At 44.0% G+C, this 23,467-nt stretch overlaps 1 protein-coding gene across 2 annotated transcripts; it reads right to left on the reverse strand.

Moving 5' to 3' along the window:
* Positions 1-316: 316 nt before the first annotated feature.
* Positions 317-22,138, reverse strand: TMX4 (thioredoxin related transmembrane protein 4). 2 transcript variants are annotated; one of them, XM_038131751.1, is made up of 8 exons: positions 21,905-22,138; positions 12,624-12,739; positions 9,450-9,495; positions 8,714-8,842; positions 7,965-8,010; positions 6,409-6,510; positions 4,255-4,318; positions 317-3,806 (listed from the first exon to the last, which is right to left on the reverse strand). In XM_038131751.1, the coding sequence occupies exons 1-8, from the start codon at positions 22,087-22,089 to the stop codon at positions 3,532-3,534; spliced, it is 963 nt and encodes a 320-aa protein (XP_037987679.1). In that variant the 5' UTR covers positions 22,090-22,138; the 3' UTR covers positions 317-3,531. The 2 variants fall into 2 exon arrangements, with proteins under 2 accessions (XP_037987679.1, XP_037987678.1); XM_038131750.1 differs by having other exon boundaries at positions 317-3,809; positions 21,905-22,135.
* Between the last annotated feature and the right edge of the window lie 1,329 nt (positions 22,139-23,467).

Here is a 23,467-nt window from a genome sequence, read left to right on the forward strand (position 1 = left end):
CAGAGCTTTGGCAGAGTTAGGGGATTTCTCAGGGAGGGGAAGTAACTACCTCAGGCGGAGGTGAAGCCTTTAAGGGTTCAGTTATGCTGTTCTGCCCAGCTCCATTCTGAACCTTTGAGAGCCCTGGGTTCCTCCAGGGAAACCCTCCAAAAGGAAGCAATTCGTTGATGTCCAGGTCCCTTTTAAAGATTTTAAGGAATCTTCACAAGTCACAACCTCTGTGATTAATTGGAAGATCAGCATTATTTAAAAAAAAAAAAACCAAACCCAAACCTTTTGTTAACGACACAAATGAGCCAACTCTGCACTGAGGAAATGAAAATGACTCCAAGCAGGTCATAAATACAAAACTTTATGTGGCATTTCAGTAAAAATAGGCCTAAGTATAAATCTGCAACACTTTCATGTAACAGACAACCCTGTGTAACATTTCCAAGAAGAAAACCCACATAACACGTGCCACTCCCACAGGGGCAGTAGATACAGAGCATTCCAAGACACACATACAAGTTCCACACAGATCCCAAGGACAGGAGGTTTGGAATGCTGGATGGATTTCCAGCCTCTCGAAAAAGGAAGCTTTGCCAGGTTTTATCCATGACTTGCTGTTAAGCATTCCCATTCCAGTGGCATGCAGCCCAATTGATATTTAAATTGCTTCTCAATAATTTCAAATGAATTTTGACACACAGCTCTAGTTCACAAGCCTTAAGGCCCTGTCCTCCATCAAAACATTTTCAACAGTGCCAACAGCAGCTTCTCCAAGGCCCTTTTGTCTATTCTGTGGCTGCAAGAACAAATTCCGTTTCTTCATGATTAATCCTAACAGAACAGAGATAACAGCACACCCAGATTGCACAAAAGGTTGATCCTGACTTTTTGGAAACACACCAAGTTTGAAACTACTGTCATAGCCTAATTAGCACTACTCACATGATTCAATTAAAATGCCTTTTAGTGGAAAAATACCTGATCCTGGAAGGTATATTAACACTTCTACTGCACAGCTAAGAGTTCTTCTGTTAAACACAAATGTAGCCATTACAGTGTTTGCTGCCTGCTGTTTCCCTGATAAATATTAGCCAAAACTGAGCATCTCCAGTATCACACTTCAGTAATTTTCCTAAAAATGTAAAATTAAGTTGGAGAGATCCATGGCTGCACAGTATCACCTTTTCTAAGCAAAGCCTTAAGCACAGTTCAGTGATCTTTGCAATAAGATGCACCAGTGCATGTTAAATAGGCTCAGACCCAGCCAGCACTAATATTCCCTACTGTATCCATGAAAACACAGGAAGAACATCCATGCTGTGTTTGAGAACCCTCAGAAGCCTGACCGAGCTCAGTTCTAGATTCACCAGGCAGATCCAAGCTGCTGTCACCTGCTGCCTGCTTACTTAATCCCTGCTCATCAGTGATCTTACAGTTCAGTCTGACACGATGGAAAACACTTCCTATCTTTGGTTTCAACAACCCAAACCCAACTGTGACGTGCCACAACAGAGGAAATGTGAGCAGAGAATTCAGACACACCACACAAAGAGGCTTCTGATCTCTCCCACAGCATCTCACAGACCTCGTGCCTTTGAGGACAAAGTGCCATTTGTGGGTTTGTTTGTTTGCTCGTGAAATCCACAGGGAAACCCAACTCTTGGGAGAACACCTTTTTGTCTTCCAAGTGCACAGTTCTCCTCTTCACACAAAGTTTTCTTGGCTTTTGCAGACAGAAGAGCAGCAAAAGCTAACGGGCTGCTGTGTGCCTCACCTACTGCTGAGTCAGCTTCACAGCTGCTTGGGACAGCACCCACAAGCTCTTCTCAAGACAGTGCAATGTACAGATATCACCGAGGCTGTGTTTTCACCCACGTGAAAGCACGTTTAGAGGTGTCCACTATATGGAACTCAAACTCCAGACTGGGAGTACTCCTTAGGAAATTTCAAATTCAGGATATGCAGTGTAACTTTCTTCTTTGAGCAGCTCTACCAGACATACGCAGAGTTTCTACCATATAGTTGGAAAACATATGGGACAGGACATAGATGGGAAAGTTGAGCTTTCCTGGCAAGTATGTGCTTTATAAAAAACAACACCAACAAAACAGCTTTCAACACACGTTGCCCCTATTAATCTCAGTCTCAAAGGAAACCAGCATTTTGCACTTGCAGCTTCTAATAAGAGATGATCTCATCTCTGACTACTCTTCGTTCTTGAAGAACAAGATGAAATTCATGCATGTTAGCAAGGTTTATGCAACATATATATATATTTTAAAACAATATCAAGATTAGGACACATCTTACGTTTGTGGTCACACACCAACAAAGCAGGAACATTAAGGATCTCCTGGAGGGTACTCCCCACAAAAAAAGACTGACACATTAACCCAAAGGAGTGACACCCTGATATGTTTAATGGCCCAAGTCCAGCCACACCTAATGCTGTCTACCTGACCAGCCATTTTCACTTTACACAGTTCAACACACAGACATCTGTTCTGATAGAAGCAGCGAAGCCCAAAGCTCCTCACCACTGCCCACCTGAGCCCCCTCTCTTTCCCCACAGCGATGATTCCAAACGTAGAAAAGTGCCCTAAGCGCCTCTTCAGACAGCGCCACTAAAGCAGCTCCAGTTCTGCCAAAAGCATTCCGAGCTGGAAATGGCAGGAGTGCACTGCACGTGACAAACTTGCACTGGCAAGATAAACACAACTTACTGACTCCAAAGCGAGTATTTCCTGCTGCAATCTCCTGATGGGAATAAATTAGCGAAAAAAAAATAAAGTAGTTGTGCTTTGGCAAAATTTCCTCCCGACCAAAATAATTTCCTTTAAACCTTTTAAAAGTTCCGACATGTTTTAAACATTTAGCTGCCACTCTCTGCCTGAGGTTTTTAATTACTCCAACTCCTTGGGTCAAACAACTCAAGCTGCACAGCCTCTGGATCACTAAAAACTGACACATCTGGGGGTGAGCTGCAGGATCAACTTCCAAAACAAACACAAATAGAAAGGGAAGAGAAAGGTGCTTCAGCTGAAAGTGATAAACACAAACCCATGGTACACAACATTTCTGACAGCAGACCAGTAAGGTGCCTCCTTTCACTAGTGAATTGTCTCTCTGCTTCTGTGGCATTTGGGAACAATCAACATTCAGACAGAAAAGTCACAGTCCTGCCAAGCTACCGTGGAGTTAAAAGTCCTGATCTTGCTCAGGTCAGTCCTTAGAGGGACACACACACACAATGATCATTTCAGAGCTGGTGAACTGAGGCTGACACCCCCTTTTTCCTCTGAGGACACGGAACACATAAGACACCGATTCTGATTGTCACGGCTAAGGTCACACAACACAGAGCAAATGTGCTTATCAAAGAAAGTAAGCAAGTACTAAGCTTAAAAAAAGAGGAGCCTGCTGGCAGAGCAGAGCTTCGCGTAAACACCAACGACAAATCAAGTGTAAGCTCCAGCTTCAGACCCGGCACGGGTCTGACACTTCTTTGGTCCAAGTGTACAAGAGACACCACTGGGAAAACTAAAGTTCCTTCTCGGCGCCCTGACTCTTCCGCTGCCTCACTGTGCTTTCAGTCTCTGATTCAGCTAAAGGCTGCTCACTTAAGTCTTCCATTTCTTCTCCCCCTGACTCTTTTCCAAGTGCTAAATCCTCCTCTGACTCATCAGCACTTGAGTTTGCTGCGTCTTCTCCATCTGAGAGATCTTTGACGTCGGCAGCCTCTTCGGTGGAAAGCCGCGCGTCCTCCTGCGGCTCCTCCAGCGCCGCGTTCTCCGCGTTCTCCTTGGTGATGGCTTCTTCTAAACAGAGCAGAGACTGCCGTTAGACTGACTCACAGAAAAGCCTTTCCAAGTTCCAGGGACACGCTCTGAAATACTGATGAACATTTTAATGCATTACAATTATTATCCCAACTGGGACTGGAACCAGATGATCCTTAAAGTCCCTTCCGACCTGAACCATTCTGTGGTTCTGTGACTGAAAGCTTTTCCTTGTTTTTCCTAACTTTTCCTCATTTCCTTAAAGCTTCAGTAGATTTCTCCTCCACCTCCATTTATTTTCCTTGCATATCAGGCACAGATGGACTTCCATTTTATTCTACTGAGTTACAAACCACAGGCAAACCAATTTTACGCGGCTCCTGGGTTATTGGTTCACACCTAAGATCTGAACAGTGTGTGGCTATTCCTCCTACAAGCTCACACCTGAAACTTCAGCTCCCCAGCCTCTCTAAAGAGTTCTTACCAGGTGTTTCAGCCCTGTGTTTGGACTTGGCTGGGCAGAGGCAGTCTGAAATCAAAACCAGGACCTGTGGAAAGGAAGAAGGCATTTATTAGCAATAATAAAACAAGCATTTATTAGCAGTTGCAGAAGTCCCTGCACTCATTCCTTTTAGATAGACAGACACAATCAAATCTACAAAATTGTGTTATCTTGCTTGGAGATAAGAGCTAAATAAAAACATGGAAAAAAGTGTATTCTCAGCGTGTACTAACCAGCATTCCCTGCCTTCTACTATCCATTTTCTGCCTCCTACTTTGCTAAATTTATTCAGTACTGACACTGCTCACAGCTGAAGAACAGCTCAGAGCACAGCTGAGAATTTTTACTTCCTGAAAATTTATGAAAAAATCCCGGGCAATATTTGCTGTATTTTGGGATGTTATTCCATTCCTATCCCTGCCTCCCCAGTACAGATGTGCGCTCCACCTTTTGTGCTCATTATTTCACCAGCCCAGTGCAGAACTCAAAATGCAAGGAAGACATTTGTGCCTCACTGTCACATGCTAAGAATAGTGCACAGAAAAAGACAGAGCTGACACCATGTGAAAGAAATATATTTCAATCATTGAAAAGCTTTTTGGAAAGAGCTGGGAGATTGACTTCACATTTTTTCAGCTTCTTCAGTTTGGGGTTTCAGTTTTAGTGAAGTAGTAAGAAGGAGAGCTTCTTTTAAAACATGACATTCACTTGCTCCTAGTTATACTAACTTGTTTTGCTCTCATCTGGTGAAAATTTACCATCTAAAAAATGCAGCTGTTGGGATTGAACAATCAAAACCATTTGCTTGTACACAACCATTCTGTATGCACATCGAGTATAAAAACATGGTTTGGCCTAAATTCAAATTTCAACTGCATTGAAATCACTTCCCAGAACTACTGGGAAATACATTGACAAAAATTTTCTTTATTTCACTAATATTTGGGTTGAAGGGCACAAATCCATGTCCAAACAACTTTTACACATCCTACAAGGAACACTGACCTAGCAGCAGGCTAAACCAGTTACCAGCAGAACTGTTTGAACTGCCCTTGGAGTTGCAGAATGCACTTGTGGAACATGAAAAAAGCTAAACCTCCAAATCTCCAAAGCCTTAGAAAATATTTTCATCCTTTGATTTTGAGTAAGAGTGTGGCACAGAACCCTTACACTGCTGACTCCCACAAAACCAATTCCTCTGTGGTTAATAAAACTCTCCACAAAGCCTGTGTGTTGTTATGATATTTTATGAAAATCTCTTTATTAGGATTTTCTTTTCATGAGAAGTTGATAAAATTTTAAGTGTAAACAATTTATTATTTGTTATTGTAAAATACAGTAAGTATCTTTTTAATTAGTCGATGTAAAATATTTTTATTTACTAACTAATTAAAAGAACAGCAACTCTCAGACTCTCTGGGAGTCACAAACTTTATTATTCATTCCTTTCTATCCCTATCTCGCCTTCTAATAAATCTTTCTCTCTATTCTTTGTAGTATAGTTACAGTGTAATCTTTTTTTAATGTAATATATATCATAATATAATAAACCAACCTTCTAAAATAAAATCAACATCTCTCCTTCCCTTCACCAAATCCTACCTGCCCTGAAAGCCACCACATCACCTGTGTTCTTAGAGAGCTGGAGTCCTGACCGACCCTGACCACACACATTCCACCCCCAAGCAGAAAAGCCTTCGACACAACAAGGCCAACACAAGAATCACTCCTCTTAGTGGGTGGACTGAACAAATCTAAACTGAAGCATTTCATAAGAACTTGATAAGATTTCACAGGAAGGTGACCTGATTTGTACTGAGGGCACTGTGCAAATGCTTCTTGACCAGGGACAGGCTGGGGCCTGACCACCTCTCTGGGGAGCCTTCTGCAGTGTTTGACCACCCTCTGCCTCCTCATGTCCAGCCTAAAGCTCCCTGGCACAGCTCTAACCCACTCCCACACTGTCACAGGGAATTCTGCATGTCACAGGGAACAGACAGTGGTATTCAGTAATTATTAAAGCAAGGTATATTTAAGTATATCTTATCAGCAAAGTTGGTTTTATTTTTTCACAAGATAATGCAAAGCAAGAGTTCTAGTTAACTGAGAAATAAAAAGAAGGCAATGTTTTCTTACCAAGCCCAGGAGCAGGCCAATCAGTAAGGTAGCTAGGATGAAGATGGCATAGGAGACCCAGACGTGAACTCCAAGAGTGCCAGTGAGGTAGTTATGAATTTGCTGGAAATTAGAACAAGATACTTGATAACATCATAGCTAAATCCACTTAGGATTTCTACTGCCAACACCATGACATACATTGCTGTCTGGTTAAAACCTTTCATTTACCAGTATTTATACTGAAGTCTTCCCCTTTTGACACCATTAAATCTTGGGGGTTTTGACTGATTTGTTCACATGGAAAGGCTTTTGAAGCACAGGATGCACAATTCCTTCTCCCTAGGACACTCAGCATTAGAGATGCCACACACAACCTTGGCTGCAGACGGATGGATGAGGAGCCCTGCAGCTTGCAGGAAAGCATCACAACATCCTTCATCCCCATGTGGCATCTGTTCACCAACTAAAATCAAACCATTCAGCTCTTAAGATTTTTAGCTCTTAAAAGGAGCCACGCACTCTAAGCATACACTAAATAAATTATTTCACTTCAACATTTAAATATAATAACCCAAATACAGTATTTAGATTGCTTTCAAACTTTGGTCTGTTCCTCAAACCTACAAATTCAACTGGCTGAGTCAAGCAGCACATGGAGTCGTGAGGTGGCAAGAAGTCAATTATGACATTAAATCTCTTTCAAAACAAACCACAATCAACATTTCCAGGAGTTGAAACATAAAAATTCCAGAGTCTTCTCTTTAAATGTCAGAACATCTTTTGATATTTGTTAAGGCCTAAGCAAAGACAGCAGAGCAGGAGGAGTGAGGAAATGTACACCTGAAATATTCATCGAAGTGGAACACAAATTAGAGGTTTCTTCCCAGGACAGTTAATCTTTCAGGAAAGAGACCACAGAGAAACAACACCACTTCAGAGCAACTATGAAAGAGAAACATCAGAAGCCTATAAAAAGTAAATATTTTCCTGTGAAACAATAAAAGTTACACAACTCAGAGCTCTGCTTGATTCTATGTTAGCTTGGTGCTTTGTAGAAGTGATACAACCTTGTTCCAACTCTCACCTACATTTCCTTTCTGAAGCACATGTTACAACAGTAACAAATTTTGCTGCAATCAAAAACAGTCTCTCAATCTCACTGATGCTCACGGGTTTTAAGAGGATGCTTCCTAACCAGAATCTGAAAATTCTCAGTATTTGGATGCTGTAGAAAAACTTGGAGAGTTCCCAAATGAAAGCACCTTGAAATATTTTAGTGTAAAATATGCTTTAATATTTTAAAGCACACTTCAGTGCAGCTAAGCATTTCTCCTTTACTTCTGATAATGACTGTTACCCAAATTGATCATGTTCCTATACAAGTGGTGTTGCCAGTTTGAACCCCAGATGCAGAAATTATTACTAGAAATCCCCCTGTCATCCCTTCTCCTGTGCAATACACGATGCAACTCCCAAAAAAGGATAATAAAAAAATTGAGTTATGCATTGACTTGTAAACATATGATTATTCTGAGCATGACAAGGAGCATGGAAAACACGACACAGTTACTTACCCTGATCCATCCCGAGAAGTGGAACAGCCCTGCCATGCCATGCATCCTGGAAAACAAGGAAATAGAAGGACAGGCTCACAGCAGCCCTGCAGCTCCTCTCCCCATTCCTAAATATCCTACAGCTCTTCTTCCTTCTCACGTGAAAAATAAGGACCCTCTCTGGATCTCTGATGTGAATTTATACATAATGGCTTCAGCCAGAACAAACTGCAGGCCACTCAGGTCTTTGGCTCATCTTTTGTGCCAAGCAAGCCTTCTACAATGTTTCTAAGCAAATCCCTCTCTCTAAAAGCAAATTCTTACATATCCTGTAAGCGCTACACTGTTTGCTATTCCAAAGGGGAGACAAAAGTCTCTCTTGTAAAGAAACAAACAAGAAATCCTTAAAGCTAAAGGCTGCCCAACAGCCAGAAGTTATGAAGCTGTAATTTACACACACACTTGATTTCAGGACTCAGCAGATATTAGAAATGCCACTTGACATAACGCTCAGTGGCTGTATTTTTTCTTTTAATCTGTTTTCCAAGATGTCATTAACAAGCCCTAGCAGGCACAAACAAAAGCAAATGCAGAAAATAAGTTGCCTTTATAGGTGAGAAGCTGGGAATCAGCCTGTCAATGTTGATGGCTTCTGCAAAACCCGCAAGTCTAAGGAATAAAGGCCTTTTGTCTCTAAAGTGTCAACACAGCACCCTCAGTGAATAATGAGATATAAAACATTGTTCTTGTTATCAAAAACCAAGTGTTACATTATAGAAGATGGAGACTTCCATCCTGCTACAGGCTCCACCGCTTCCCATTTCCTCTCTAAGATGTAGCCTTGAAGATCTTCCAAGGTGCGGGAGCCGCGGTATCTGCGAAACACTCCATCGTTGGCACTGCAAAACAAACCCCGTCAGCACAGCCTGCCCCAAACTCTGGGGGAAAAACCCAACCAAAACCCCCACGTGCACTAGAGAGCTCATTCGCTCGGGGCTGAGGGTTTGGGAACTGTAATCCATCATGGAAAATCTCAGACTTTAAACAGCACGATGTTTTGCCATTTCTAAAGCTGCTCTTTTTCTCGAATATTCACTGGCACTACAGCAAATACACAAAGCATGTGAGGTTAACAACCAAACCGTTTCTAAATACAAGTCAGAATTAAAAGTGCACATATATAGGTATTTGTTTGTGTATCTGCATGACTCATAATCCTCTGACTTAATGAAGGGTCCCATATTTTAAGGATGGCATCACCTCATTGGAGAAAAGATACAGCAAATGTCTTCTCTGCTCCCTTTTTAATAGTATGGATAACAGGGAAACTTAGTAAAGTCACTTAAACTAAAGAAAAGCCTCACACAAGGATTCCATCCAAGCTGCAATAACCTGAGCTGAAATGGAAAGTCTCTACTCCTTCGTTTTCCTCTACTTTTCAGTTACAGATTAAATCAAGCGACAAGTAGGAGCCAGCAGCTGCAGTTCCCAGTATGACACACTTACTGGTAAATGGTAGGAAGCGTTGTGACAAAGAAGCGACCACTCAAGCCTAGGAAGGGAAGAAACAACACAAACAGTTCAGTAACACTGCAATTTCCCAGCATTCTGACTTATCTATAGATAGCTACATATCTGTATTTTAGAGCAGGCTGCACAGCTTGCACCAGTGTTTTGTAAATACAGGTTAACAGTTTGTCTTCAGATATGCCACAAACAGTAACAGATACTAAATACTGGTGATAAATGAAGGAAAAATGTTTAGCTTGAAGAATGCTTACTGAGAGGCAATTTTCCTCATCAATGGATTTGTCTCCTCAGTATTTGCACACAGCTGAAGTTTTGGACCAGCCCAGCATTAGATGCACCCAGAGTCCATCAGAAAGGGCTGAACTCCTACAGGCAGCAACTGCAATCCATATAAAGTACCAGTGTAAAGAGTATGGCTACTTAACTTCACCTTTTATAAAATCCTGTGAAATTTTTTTGGAAACGAAGGCCTTATGCTGCTTTCAATAAAGCAAACAGCTCTAGGCAACAGAATCAGCCAAGGAAAAGCACTGGAGCAAGAGGGTTTCTGCCTCTGCAGACAAAGATGAGCCACACTGAAATAAGCCAGGTATTTTTAGAAGTTTCACCCGTAATGTTTTCCTCTGTGTGAATTCTTCTATGGAATAGTCAAAAAAGGGTTATGGCTTTTTTTGTTGTTTGGTATTTTGTTTGAAGACATGTAAAGCAAATGATCTTGAAAGTTCCAGAAAGGAAAGCTTCTTCACTTCAACTTTTGAGCTCTCTGCCTGTATTGCTACGAGAGGCAAGGTGATGAAAAACTTCCTGAAACAGCTAGAAGCTGTGCCAGCACAGGGAGATACAAAGCAAACAAACCCACAAGTGTAACAGCAGAATTAATAAAGCAGACAGCACAGCTGCACAAGGAAGAGCGGGCAGAGAGTCACAAAGAACATAATTAGCTTAACAACAGAGAAAGTCATGGGAACACAGACAGGCTTTGTGAAGTTCTTACAAATGCCACTCAGGCAAAGGAAATAAAACATCCCAAACCTCTTACCTGTGGCCTGTCCTAGAGTGAACACCTCAGAAGCAACTCTGAAATCTAAAAGTTATGAAATGCATCCAAGCTCCCCCAGTATTTTTGGTGGAGGTTTGCTGGTTATCTAAGGCACCTCCCTAGACTGGTAAAACCATACGCGAGTCAGCTACAAAGTTTAAGAACACATTAAATTGTTTTGGTGCCTGTTTAATACAACCTTTAATTGGCTACAGTTAAGCACCTCTGTCTGCAGATCAGAAACTGACATCCACCATGAATCCAGCAGTTAATAAAAAATTTAAAAACCCTTTTATTTGAGGTATTTCAGAGGTATGCACACCTCCAAAAATGTACAAAGAATAGAAATGTCATCTAAAACTCCAGCTGCTTTCAGCTACTACTCAAAGAAGACAGAAGATCCAAGAAGTCTAGTTTGCAATTCAAAGGTAAATGCTGTGATCAGGAGCTTCAAAAAGGCACCACAAATATGCAGAATTTAAGGGTCCAGAAGCATCTCCACTACGTGCTCATTCCACACAGAATGCTTCAATGTGGAAGACGAGGCAAGAGGAAGCACTTTGAGGCTGGAACACCAAGGGACTGAAATCTGCTGTGAAGCCATTAAGACTCCGGTGGATTCATTCTTCAGGCATCTCCTGCAATTAAGCACCATGAATGGCCACTTTCTCCTGCCTGTTTGGGAAGAGCAATTTTATGTAACTCTGCACTCATCTCGTGGTTTTCCCCTAATTTAACACATTTTGACTACTTTCAATTCAATGAAGGGGTTACATAACTAAGACTAATTAAAGTGCCATTGTGCAAGCAAGAAAGGAGACAGAGCACTTGAACACAACTGAAAGGCTGATGCAAAGCCCACAGTAAAAATACCTCAGTAACTTTGGAGAGCTCCATAGAAACTCATATCTTCCAAATGACATCAGCACCAAAGGTCAAAAACGTCATAAATGTTTGTTTTCCACTTTGAGCATTCCTTACTTCTAGAAGTGCCTGCAGCTCCCTGTGCTGAGCTGGATGTTGGAGGTTTATTACATTAGCTTCGGTACAAATCCATCATTTTGGTCAGTCCTTGGACTCAGAAGAAACCCATACTTGGGGGTCAGGACTCTCAGCAACATTAGAGATTCAAGTATTAAGTTTACATCTATTTAAACCAGGTAATATTAAACCTCATCTGTTCATTGCACTATATAATGGATTAGTATGTACCAGATTTTTTGTATACTTGTGAACTTTTAACAAGACATGAACCTACACAGGCTCTAGAACAGCTGGCATTTTCCTGTCAACTCAGATTGCGGATTCTGAGACAAGAGTTTTGACACAGTAAATCTGTTCAGCATGTATTCAACTAATAAAATAAACATTTTTTCACACACTTTATGAATCAATAACAAAGCAAAATCAGTGAAGTCTGGCCTTTTTTTTTTCTAATAACATCTCATCTATCAGTCTTTTGATACTGCTGATAAAATAATTTATCCCCTCAAAGCCCAAACAAGCATGAAACATTCTCAGGAGATACAGAGGTTTATACCATATTAATACTACTTGTACAAAGACACATTCAAAACTTGGAAGGGAGTCACCAAAGGAATAAATTAGATTGCACTTGTACTTCTGTGAACAGTTAGGGAAGTGTTTTTATAAACATATTTGCATATGTGCATCACCAACAGGAAACTGCAACAACATCTGTAATAGAAAGCACTGCCACAATTAAAGCAGTCAATAAACCAGCAGCGTGTTGGAAACAGCTAGCAACTTCAATTAAAGCAAGCTCTACCACACCCTGAAATTCTCCTAATGGGAGGCTACAGAGCTGGAATCTTCTGCAGACAGGTTAGAGGAATGAGACGGGCAACAGCTTCCAGTGAAGAAGATTAAAATAGAGAATAAGCCTCTTGTAAGTCAGTATTAAGCCAAATCACCCTCCCCAATTCTTTAATCCTTCAAACTGAGTTTATAAACTTCAGTTCAGAAATACGAACTGTGTGGAGAAACAAAGTGTGGAGAAGATGATTCTGACTTTGAAGCCTAAACAAACAGTTAATGGCAGTTGTGTTGAATAATTCCTGCTATTGAAACACTCTGTGTTCATGGGGTACCTGGCTCCTGAGTGACATCCACCTTTCCAACGGTGATGCCGAGCCGCTCGCTCTCCTTGGCAAAGCTCTCCCAGGTCGCCTCCATCTGCTGACAGGCTGGACACCAAGGGGCGTAACTGCAGGGGGAAGGCAGGGCAAATATTTCAGTACTCTTACACTGAAAGACATGCAAATTGATTTATCATACAGAGAACGTACAAACACATCAATCACAAAGGAAAAAAACTACAGTTTTTCTTAATCGAGTCTACTGAATAAGACAATCAAAGATTTTTTATCAATCCCTATGTTCCTCCCCATGTTACTAGAACAAAACCAATCACAGATTTGAGAAATTCATATCCAAACTCCTCAGCACTTGTGATTTATTCCATTTACATAGGAAATAAAACACATTTCCATGGCAGCTCTCTGAATTATTGAAGCCAGGCTGTCCTGTGAAGCAGGATCCTTCATCCCAACATTCTGTATTCATTTCCCACACCTCAGAACTTCCTGAAATCACCTTTGCCTTAACCCACTACTCCATACATCACAACACGCCCTTTTTGATAGCAGTCATGAGAGACTTGAAAAGAGCACACAGCAAATTGCTGCTGCTCATACTTAGCGTCTTGTTTTTACCCAGGAGTCATTTCAGAAAAATAGGAGTGCTCTTTCCAAGAGCTGAATTTTCTACACTCTCAATCAGAAGAATTAAACCAATTTTGCACCTATTGGTAATAGGAAGTCAATCTGGAAACAGAACAGCTAATATAAAGGATAATATGAGATAAAATTGATTATAAAATTGGTGATAAAAATCCTTTTTTCCAGCTTTCTGTATTTTAGCCTAACTTGGTTGGCCAAGTCTGCATGAAACTTGTGCAGGGAACCAGGACTGGGAGGTACAGACTGAGCTGGGGCAATTGCCCATGCACCCCAAGACTCAGCCCTTTACTCATGAGGAGAGACCTTGCTGGGGTTTCATTTCATTTACCAGGGCAGGGAGGGAGGTTTCTGGCAACAGCAGCGAGTCTGGGGACACTCTCCTGGTCACGGGCTCCACAGATGCCACCATAAAAGCAGCGAGTCTGGGGACACTCTCCTGGTCACAGGCTCCACAGATGCCACCATAAAAGCAGCGAGTCTGGGGACACTCTCCTGGTCACAGGCTCCACAGATGCCACCATAAAAGCAGCGAGTCTGGGGACACTCTCCTGGTCACAGGCTCCACAGATGCCACCATAAAAGCAGCGAGTCTGGGGACACTCTTCTGGTCACGGGGATCCACAGATGCCACCACGCTCTCCATCCATTGCGAACCACAGAAACACATTCCCTCCTGGGCAGAGTCCAAGATCCTTAGCCAAAGCCATCACTGGGAACCTTCTCAAAGTTCTCCACTCCCTTGGTTTGTCTGCCACCACTGCTGTGTGACCCAGGGACTGGCAATGCCTGTTCTCTGGCTCTCAGCAGGAACGCTTCCTTCCCTGCTGGCTGCAGACAGAGATATCCCCTGCCACCCCCAGATGTTTCATTTGAATAAAGCTTATCATAAAACAGGTCATTTCTCACAGAAGAGGTGGAATTAAATGTACTCTGAGTGCTTTGTGATCGTTTTTAAAGTCCTGTATTTAAAAAAAGAGAATCTTGTCACTTGGCATTTTAAAGGACACAAATTAAGAATACTTGTTTAACTTAACTGTACTAGAAATTTATGAGTCTCACAGTGAAAGCCTGTATCTTGTCTTTTTAAGTCAACATCATTCTGTGTGAAAGCATCGGCAAAAAGGACATGAGTCTTATCCTGCCAAGAGACAGCCCCTCAGTATCTTTCCAAAGATGCTGGAAACAAGTCTCACACACAGCGATGCTCTCCATTGTGCTGCTGGCCCAGAGAGAGCTTTTAATAACAGTCTGACAGATAGTGTACTTCACAAACAGGATTATTTCATTATAGGAGCTTGACTGATAAGTAAGAACCTGCAAACATCCATCAGATAATGCAGCTGCTGTTGATCTAAAATGAAAGAGAGAAGTATGACTGTTTTCTAAATCCAGCTTCTCTAGATGTCTCAAATTCACACCATGAGATTTCCAAAATGAATACATCCTTTAGCCTGTTCAATCTGGTTTTGGAATAGAAATTTCAACCCCATCAAAATTTATATTTACATTTGACATGCATGAGCATTTCTCCTGAATGAAATGGAATATTCAATACACAACTAACACTCATATGATTGAAAATACTTCCTTTAGTTCAAAGCAGCATGAAAATCTACCCATGTCACAGTTCAGCAGTGACAGGACATAACAGTGAGCTTCACAAAAAGCTCCGTTTGTTGGCTGTCTAATTTTTCAGTATTAATATTGGACATGGGATGGCAATAGTTCCACACAATGCTGCAAGATCCAGCCACTCCAGCTGAACACTGGCACAGACAATCAGGATTAAAATATTTGCTTTACACTCCTGAAATTACACATCCAGTTCTCGCCAGCCAGCAAACAGCCTGTCCCCACATGTTCAAGAGAGAACTTGCAACAGACATCAGATTTCTGCAAGAGTTACCACTGCTGTTTACCTCAACACCCTCACTTTCCTCAAGCTGTCATGTCCGCATTTGTTGTGCAGCATCAAGGAATTCATGACTGCCACCTGGACATCACAAAAAAAATCCCATTACCAAAGCTTCATTGTGTCTCTTTCTCAGTCTTAAAACACTGAAAGAGTAAGAGCAAGGGGAGCTAAGTTACTGAACACTAAAATACCTCACACTTAGAACATCTTATCAAAAGCTTAAAAAAAACTTTCTGCACCCTGAAGGACTGAGGGAAGTACTCGATTTCAACACGGTGTTTAGAACTGTGGCAGATTCGTATTTCCACAGAAATTATGGTACAACTGCCACTCTTAAATTCCTAGGAAAAAAATCATCTGTAGGAACAGGGAACCAGAGCCTCGTGTCTGCTGTGGAACCAGTCTTTGATACTTTTCAAGGCACAAAACGCCAGAGCAGGTCCCTGGCAAAAGCAGACGCTACCAAATTTCTACTGCCATACTCCAGGCGGGCCAGGAAACGATTAGCACTCTGTCAGCACCACCAAATTTCGGGCTGTCACTCCCATTCCTCCTCCCTGTGCACAAGGGGCTAGCCCTACTAACCTGCAGGCACAGGGTGCAGTGCAAAAGGTGCGACAAGAAAACAGGCCTCTCCAAGTCAAAAAGCAAAGTCTTCTGGAATTTAAATCAAGACTTGGGCACTCTGTTAAGGAAAGAAAGCTTTCAGTAGCCTGTTACACGTTAAAAGGCAATTTGCTGATCTCCATCACGGCTAAAAGTGACACACTGCCAAACTATTCACTGCAAGCAGGTATGGCACACTCCTCAGCACACACCTCATTCCTGATGCTTCCAGAGCTCTTCCATACTGTATTTGCAGGGCGCCCCGTGGCAGGAAGGAATGATCAATCTGACTCCACGTGCTCAGAAAGCTAATTGATTATTTTATGATATTATATTAAAGAATACTATACTGAACTATACTAAAGAATACAGAAAGGGTACAGACAGAAGGCTAAAAGATAATAATGAAAACTCGTGACTCCTTCCAGAGGCCCGACACAGCCTGATCCTGATTGGCCATGGAGTCAAACAACTCACACCAGAAACCAATGAAACAATCACCTGTTGGATAAACAATCTCCAAACACATTCCACGTGTGAGCACAACACAGGAGAAGCAAATGAGATAAGAATTTGTTTTCCTTTTTCTCTGAGGCTTCTCAGCTTCCCAGGAGAAAAGTCCTGGGCGAAGGGATTTTTCAGAAAATATGAACGTGACACTTCCACAGCAGTTTTACAGCTGAAATGCTCTCACACACGGTCAGCCCTCCATAAAAAAGGCAGCAAACATCTACCGCTGCAGCAATGACTGACCTCAGTGGACTAAAATCTCTATTTCCAAGCATCCAGGTGTTTTCTCCTGCTCCTACTCCATCACAATACCTAAAGCTTTTTGCAGAGGGCATAAAGAAAGCAATTGAAAAGCAAAGTTTGAAGCTCTCAGACTCAGGCTTTGCTTTTGACTTCTCTTTATCCGTGATGAAAGCACAAAAGAACAAGCTTTGGCTTTCAAACACCAACAACTTGACCGAGGCAGGACAGAAAACGCAGCCAAGTGCAAACCAGTCAGAGCAAAGGTGCCACTCTGCCCTACCACCCCCCGAGCATCACTAAACACAGACTTTGCTGAGATGTACTGACAGAGCCCCCAGCTCCCAGCCACTGCTCCCTCTGCTTGCACCTGCCTGCCTGCTGAATTCACATCTCACTGACTCTTTATCTGCCTGCTCACTGCCGTTACCAACAATGCAACCTTGAGTACCATTCCCCACCTTGCTCCAATGGCAATTTCACCAACTGCACCAACCTAGGAGAAAGGAAAAACAGCTCGTGGATACAGGTATGAGAGGATTTGCTGAACAGAAAACAGCAAAACCTGCTTAAACCAAGCTGCTTGATGGAGTTCATATTGGGAATGCTATTAAAATAAGAGCAAAAATGTTGGCACAGTACCCAACAGAATGATAAAAGCAGCATCAGAATGAAATTCTTATTTTTATTGTTATAAATAGTTTTGCCTTATTGCTACAGATCTCGCAAGCATACAAAATGAAAAAAAAAACAACAACAAAAAAAGGCAATTCTAAACACAGCTGGGTCTTGGGGCAGGATGGGCAGCTTTGTAATGCCAAAAAAATAAAAGCTCCAGCTCAACCGTGTGGTTTTAATGACTTTTCAAGTGACAGGTGGCAGCCAAAGATACAGAAGTTGGTCCCTGTCATTCACCCAGATCCGTATCACCACAACACAAGCCCTGGAAGCTGTCAAGGAGCTTCCTGCCGAGCGCCAAACCCCCCCAAACCAGACAAGGGGTTTGTTTTTTTTAAGAAGGAGAAATTATTTCTAAAATAGAAAGCAAATCAATGAATGAAAAATGATGTGAATTATTCTAGTTTCAGCAGATTATGTTCTATCATTCTACATGTTTTATGTCCCCTTCTGCACCTGTTTTGTTTGGTTTCTGCTACAAAGTGTATTTCAGCATCAGATTTTTGCAGTTTTTGTTCAGCCAATGCCCTGCACAGCACTCAGCTGTGTGTTCAGTCAGTAAATAAGATGTTTGGTCACTTCCTCTGGACTCAGCAGAGGCTCCAAAACCAAAACAGAGTTTTGATAACTTGATTTTCATTCCCCCTGCTTTTTGGCTTTTATTGGGTTTTGGGTTGCTGGGTATTTTTAAGAATAGGACAAAGAAAAGCCTGGACAGTAACAAGAAGAGACTAGACACCCTTTAAGTGACAGAAAATTCTCAATCTTGTTGATTTCTTAACCTAACTGACAGCAATTGTTAAATAGTTTACACATCCTTTGGGAGGTTATTCACACAAAGTATTTCAAGGCAACTGATTAAACCATCCACATGCCAAAACATTCAATTTCACTTTTAGCACACCCCTAGAAGCTACAGACTAAAGGCGCGGGTGGGAGGGCTGAACCCTTGCAACCAGCAGGGCCAAGTTTCATGATAAGCGACAAAGGAAAAATAAAAAGTATTCTTACACTCTAAGAATAATAAGCCTTAGAAACACGACTATTAACTGGTCTCCTGATTTTCACCTGGCTAGAACTAAAATGGACAGTGAAGACATTCTTTTCCAGGTGCACACAGCAAGGAGTCTGTGCTGAAACCAAGAGGAACCAAAACATTGAACAGCCTCTGTGGGAATAAGCACATAAATGGTTTCTTTTGTAACCAGAGGCACTAAGACAACAAGTCCATTGACGGGTTGGGTTTTTCTGTTTGCTTGTTTTAATTTACCTCAAAAAGAAGAGAATGTCAAATTAAGATAAATCAAGTTTGGAACAACTTTAGTTTACAAATGCAAAATGCACTTTTAAGCAGACCAGAAATTAGTTTTCTGTGTTCCGGACAGACACAATATTAAAGACAAAACAGAAAACTCATCATCTTAATGAATCGTTATCTCGCAGCTACAGAGCAGAGATAAGGAAAGAGGGAAACTTTTGAACACAGCTCACTCCAGCATCACACTCCCAGCACTCCAGCCCTGTGTGCTGTGATAGAAACAGCATCCAAAAAGTGGTGCGGCGTCTGGCAGATACAGAACCTTCTCCAAAACACTTTTATCAATGAAATGCAGCAGCGCTTCCAGGACCTGCAATTTTTCCAGCTATGAATAACGAAATATTTACAAAAAGCCAGCCGAGTACACACACCTCAGCTAGGGGGAATGCAGGAAGAAAAATCCCATTTCTGCTACAGATGCCACACACAAGTAATTTCAAACTTAACTTTCTCTATTTATGCACCTGGGAACAAAAAAAAGTGGAATTACACAGTGATTTTCCACTTCCCCAAATAGAAAAACTGACATTAAACAGTTCCTGTAGCTATACCTGTTCCTACCATGGCAGGATGCTTCAAAAGAGCAGCTGATGAAAATAATATTTTTTTTCATGAAGATGCTATAGTAACATTTGCATTAAATAAAAAGTACTGCTCGGAAAACAAAGGTCTTATAAATAAATAGGAGGTTCTTCAAACAAATGAACATTACTGCAGTCCTGCCAAGCAGCCTGAGACAGCATGGAAGGAATGCATGCACTGACTGGCAGGACTCCTGTCTGGACCACTAGCTCTAAACCAGAGAGAAATCAGCAGAAGCCAAAATGCACCAGAACGGAAACTGCTGCGAGAATCCGAGTAGTCTGTGTTCGCTGCTCTCCCCATGGAAGCCACTTGGGCTGAGAATTCCCACGCCGAGTTTCTGCCACAAGCCCAACAGGGAATATTTAGGCAAGAGGGATGCAGCTGCTGCCCATGGAAAAACTCACTGGCTCTAAGCTGCTGCCTGCCCCAGCTTCACTCCCAAAATAAAACCGAATTTTCTCCCTTGTCTTAAAGATATTTTGACCATGAGGACCCAGAGCAGGGATGGGGGAAGCCCGGATCAGATTTCACCCGGAAAGCGCACAGGGGAAAACACCCGGAGCGGATTCTGCCCGGAAAACATTTAAAAAATCAGCGCTAGAGCTCAAACTGCTGCTAATTCCACACCGGCAGCACTGAGTGTGCATCCTCATTAAACACAAAGGGTCCTGCTCAGGAGGAAAGCAGAAAGCACCGGTAATGAAGCACAGGAAACAGCGTGGAGACCCGAGGATCCTGCACACATCAAACACCAAATAAAACTAATTAGAGCCTGATTTCACCAACAGGTACCATGCCCAGCTGACACTTAAGCTAACTCCGGCACCATTGCTGTGGTCAGCAGCCTCTCACTCCCAACCAAAACCCAAATTTTCAATTGGAGTAAAGGCTTCCAAAGGACTCCAACTGATTGCTTCCCCAACCACTTCTGATTTCAGTCAGTTCCTCTCTTTTTTTTTTTTTCTTCAGAGGCATGCAACACTAGTTAAATATTTTCTTTTAGAAAAAAAACCTTGGAGTCACCATAAATAACCTTCCTGCTTAAAACTCACCAACCTGTGTATGAATCAGTAACTTTCATACAATTGCTTCCACGTTGAACTAACTGAAAAAACTCCAATTTAAAACAAATTTATTTTTTCCTCCGCCTGTTAGATCCCAATAAGAGAGACACAAAATCCATCCTAAATCCTCAACCACAACAGTTGGCATCCCTGGGTCACTATCAGGTGTTTCAAGATCATTACCACCTATTCACTGATTAACACCAGGCTCCAGTAGGATCCTGAGCACTAAAGCCCTAGGAGAGGTGACAGTCCACCTCGCTAAGAAGAGGCTGGAGATAAATTCAAGGGCAAGCCAGAACTTTTAAGTAGTGCTAAGTGCTTAGGAGGGAGCACGAGTTCAGATGTTCAAACTGTTTTAAACTCAAGCACTTGCACAGAGTAGCACACATGCCACAATAAAATCCTATTTTATAGCTGCACGGCCCACAGGTACCACGTGGCTGTACTGCCTACTTAAACTACTTTTTTATTCATTGCTGTCTTAAAATAACCCCTCAAGCTCCACTCCCCCCTTATAAATACAAGCAGGTGAGCGAGGCTGCACCAAAAATAAAGTCACATGCGTTTCAAGAACTGTGTCCCGTCCCAAGCAAAGCCACCGCTCCAGTGCAGTCAGTCAGAAGTTAATGAAATCTGATGCATCTCCCTCGAACGAGAACTCGGAGCTCAAGTCAAGGCTGGGATATTATGTAATCCTGCTTTGGAAGCCTACTCCTGCTAAATGTTCCCGATGGAATTCAGCCCTCTCGGAGCTCACACGGAACCCAGCGCCAGCCCCTGGTGGGGGAGCGGGGCAAGGGGCAGTGCTGGACACTGCTCCCAGAGTGACCCTTTTAACCTTGGACGCTCAGATGAGAGCCTGAGGGACAGCTGCTTCCCAGGATCAATGGCTGGGTTGGAAGGGGACCTTGGCACATCCAGTGCCAAGCCCGTGCCACTGGCAGGGACACCTTTCTCTGGACCAGGGTGCTCCAAGCCCCGTTCAGCCTGGCCTCGAACATTTCCAGGGATGCAGGGGCATCCACAGCTTCTCTGGATAACCAGTGCCAGGCCCCACCATTCCCACAGTAAAGAATTTCTTCTCCAATATCCCATTTAACCCAACTATCTGCCAGTCTGAAGGCACTGCCCCTTGGTCTGTCACGACACCCTCTTGTAAACAGTCTTTCCCCATCTTCTCAGTAAATTCCCTTCAGGTACTGGAAGGCCCCAGTTGAGTTACCCAAAGCCTTCCCTTTTCCAGGGTGAACAACCCCAATTCTCTCAACCTTTCCTCAAAGGAGAGATGCTCCGTTCCCCTGATCATCTCGGTGGCCTGCTCTGCGCTCGCTCCGACACCTCCACGTCCTTCATTCCGTATCCCTCACTCCCCTCTGCCTGGAGTGACCCGTTTAACCTTGGGCACTGTGTGCCCACACAGGCCGGGAGCCGGCGGGGCTCTGCCCGGCCATCCCCGCAGACCGGGCTGTGCCCGCGGCTGAGGGCGGGCACCGGGGACTGCGGGCACCGCCCGCCGCCTCCCTCTCGCCGTGCCGGGCTGGGGAGGCTGCACGGCCCCTCCGCACGGCGGGAAGGCCGGCCCGGCCCCCTTCTCCCCACATCGGGGCTGGAACCACCGGCCATGCCCGCAGAGAACTCCTGGCAGGGAACCCCCCTCGCCCCCCCCGGCCACGCTGCCTCCGAGGCGGGCGGGAAAGCGGCCGCTACTCACAACTCCAACATCCACTGGCCCTGCAACACCAGGCTCCAGTTGGAGCCGCACAGCACTCGCACGCTGCTCCGCGGCTCGCCGGGGCTGTAGAAGGAGGAAGAAAAGCAGGCGGCGGGACCCAGCAGCGCCACGAGCAGCAGAGCGCGGAGCAGCCGCCGCCCCTGGCGCCAGCGGCCCGGCGCCATGTTGGGCCCGCCCGCCCTCAGGAAGTCGGGGCAGGAGCGGCGCCGCGGGGGCGGGGCCTGCGTGGGGCACGGGCGGCTCCTCCCGCCCCTCACGGCCGCTCCCGGCGCCGCCTGCCCCTCACGGCTGGAGCGGCTTCTCCGGCCCCGAGCGGCTCCTCCCGCCCTGCCTGCCCCTCACGGCCGCTCCCGCCTCGCCTGCCCCTCACGGCTGGAGCGGCTTCTCCGGCCTCGAGCGGCTCCTCCCGTCCCGCCCGCCCCTCACGGAGGGAGCGGCCCCCCAGAGACCCCGAGCGGCCCCGAGCGTGAGGTGTTGTTCCAACAGGGCCTCTGGGCACCTGCTCCGGCCGCAGCTTGCCCAGCCAGGTTTGCTGGGCTTTCTTGTCACTGGCGCCGTGTGGTGGGAGCCGGCTGACAGCGGTGAAGGGTTCAGCGGGGCGCTGTGAGGCACCGGCGCTGCGGCGTCGCCTCAGAGCGAGTGCTCCCCGTCCCGAGGGGCTGTGGCGGGCTCACAGAATCCCAGAGCAGCTCGGGATTCTGTCCAAGCCCCTGCCAAGGGGGGTCACCACAGGAACACCTCCAGGTGGGTTCGGAATCTCTTCAGACAGGAATGCTCCATGGCCTCCCTGGGCTGGCTGTTCCGGTGCCACATCAACCTGAACATAAAGAATCTCTTCCTCGTGTTGAGGTGAAACTTCTTCATGCATTGTTTACCCCATCCCAGACACATGACACTGTGTTTTCCTTGACTTCAATGAGATTCCTGTCAGTCGCATCCTTTTGGCTTGTCCAGGTCCCTCTGAACAGCAGCCCTGCCCTTGAGTGAAATGATTGCACTCTTAACTAATGGAAATTAAGAGAATTGACTTCTTTAGTTAGCCTGGTAAATTTAGTTAGCCAGGAAAAAAAAAATAGAAGAGATCACCAAGATCACCGTACAGGTCTAGGCTGCCTTCTTGTCTATTGTGAAAATCTTTGTTTGGCTGGAGATTGTGTTGGCATGGAAGTAACTAGTGCTGAACAATTTAATAACAGTTACTGCAACACAGTGCTGTTAAGTCCCGCTGGTAAAACATTCACACTTTTTCCCTCAGCAGAGGAAATGGTAGCGTTTATCACCTGTGAATTTTGTTGCACTTTACCAGTTTATGAGGCTCCTTTACATCACACCCGTATTTCCCCACAGGATACTGGGCTTGATCAAACCATTCCTTAAAGCCCAGGGTTGGTCTGGCCTTTATTGTCACTGAAGCAGACTCAGGGTTAATATTTGGTGACAGAAGCAGAAGATGCCCCTAGCACCACTCTCACTATGCACAAATGGAACCATGACAGAATTTTTTTCTCTTTTGTTACTTCTCAGGAGTAATGAGGCCTCTGC

This window comes from Motacilla alba, chromosome 3 (genome assembly GCF_015832195.1).
Source record: "Motacilla alba alba isolate MOTALB_02 chromosome 3, Motacilla_alba_V1.0_pri, whole genome shotgun sequence".
Lineage (NCBI taxonomy): Eukaryota > Metazoa > Chordata > Aves > Passeriformes > Motacillidae > Motacilla > Motacilla alba.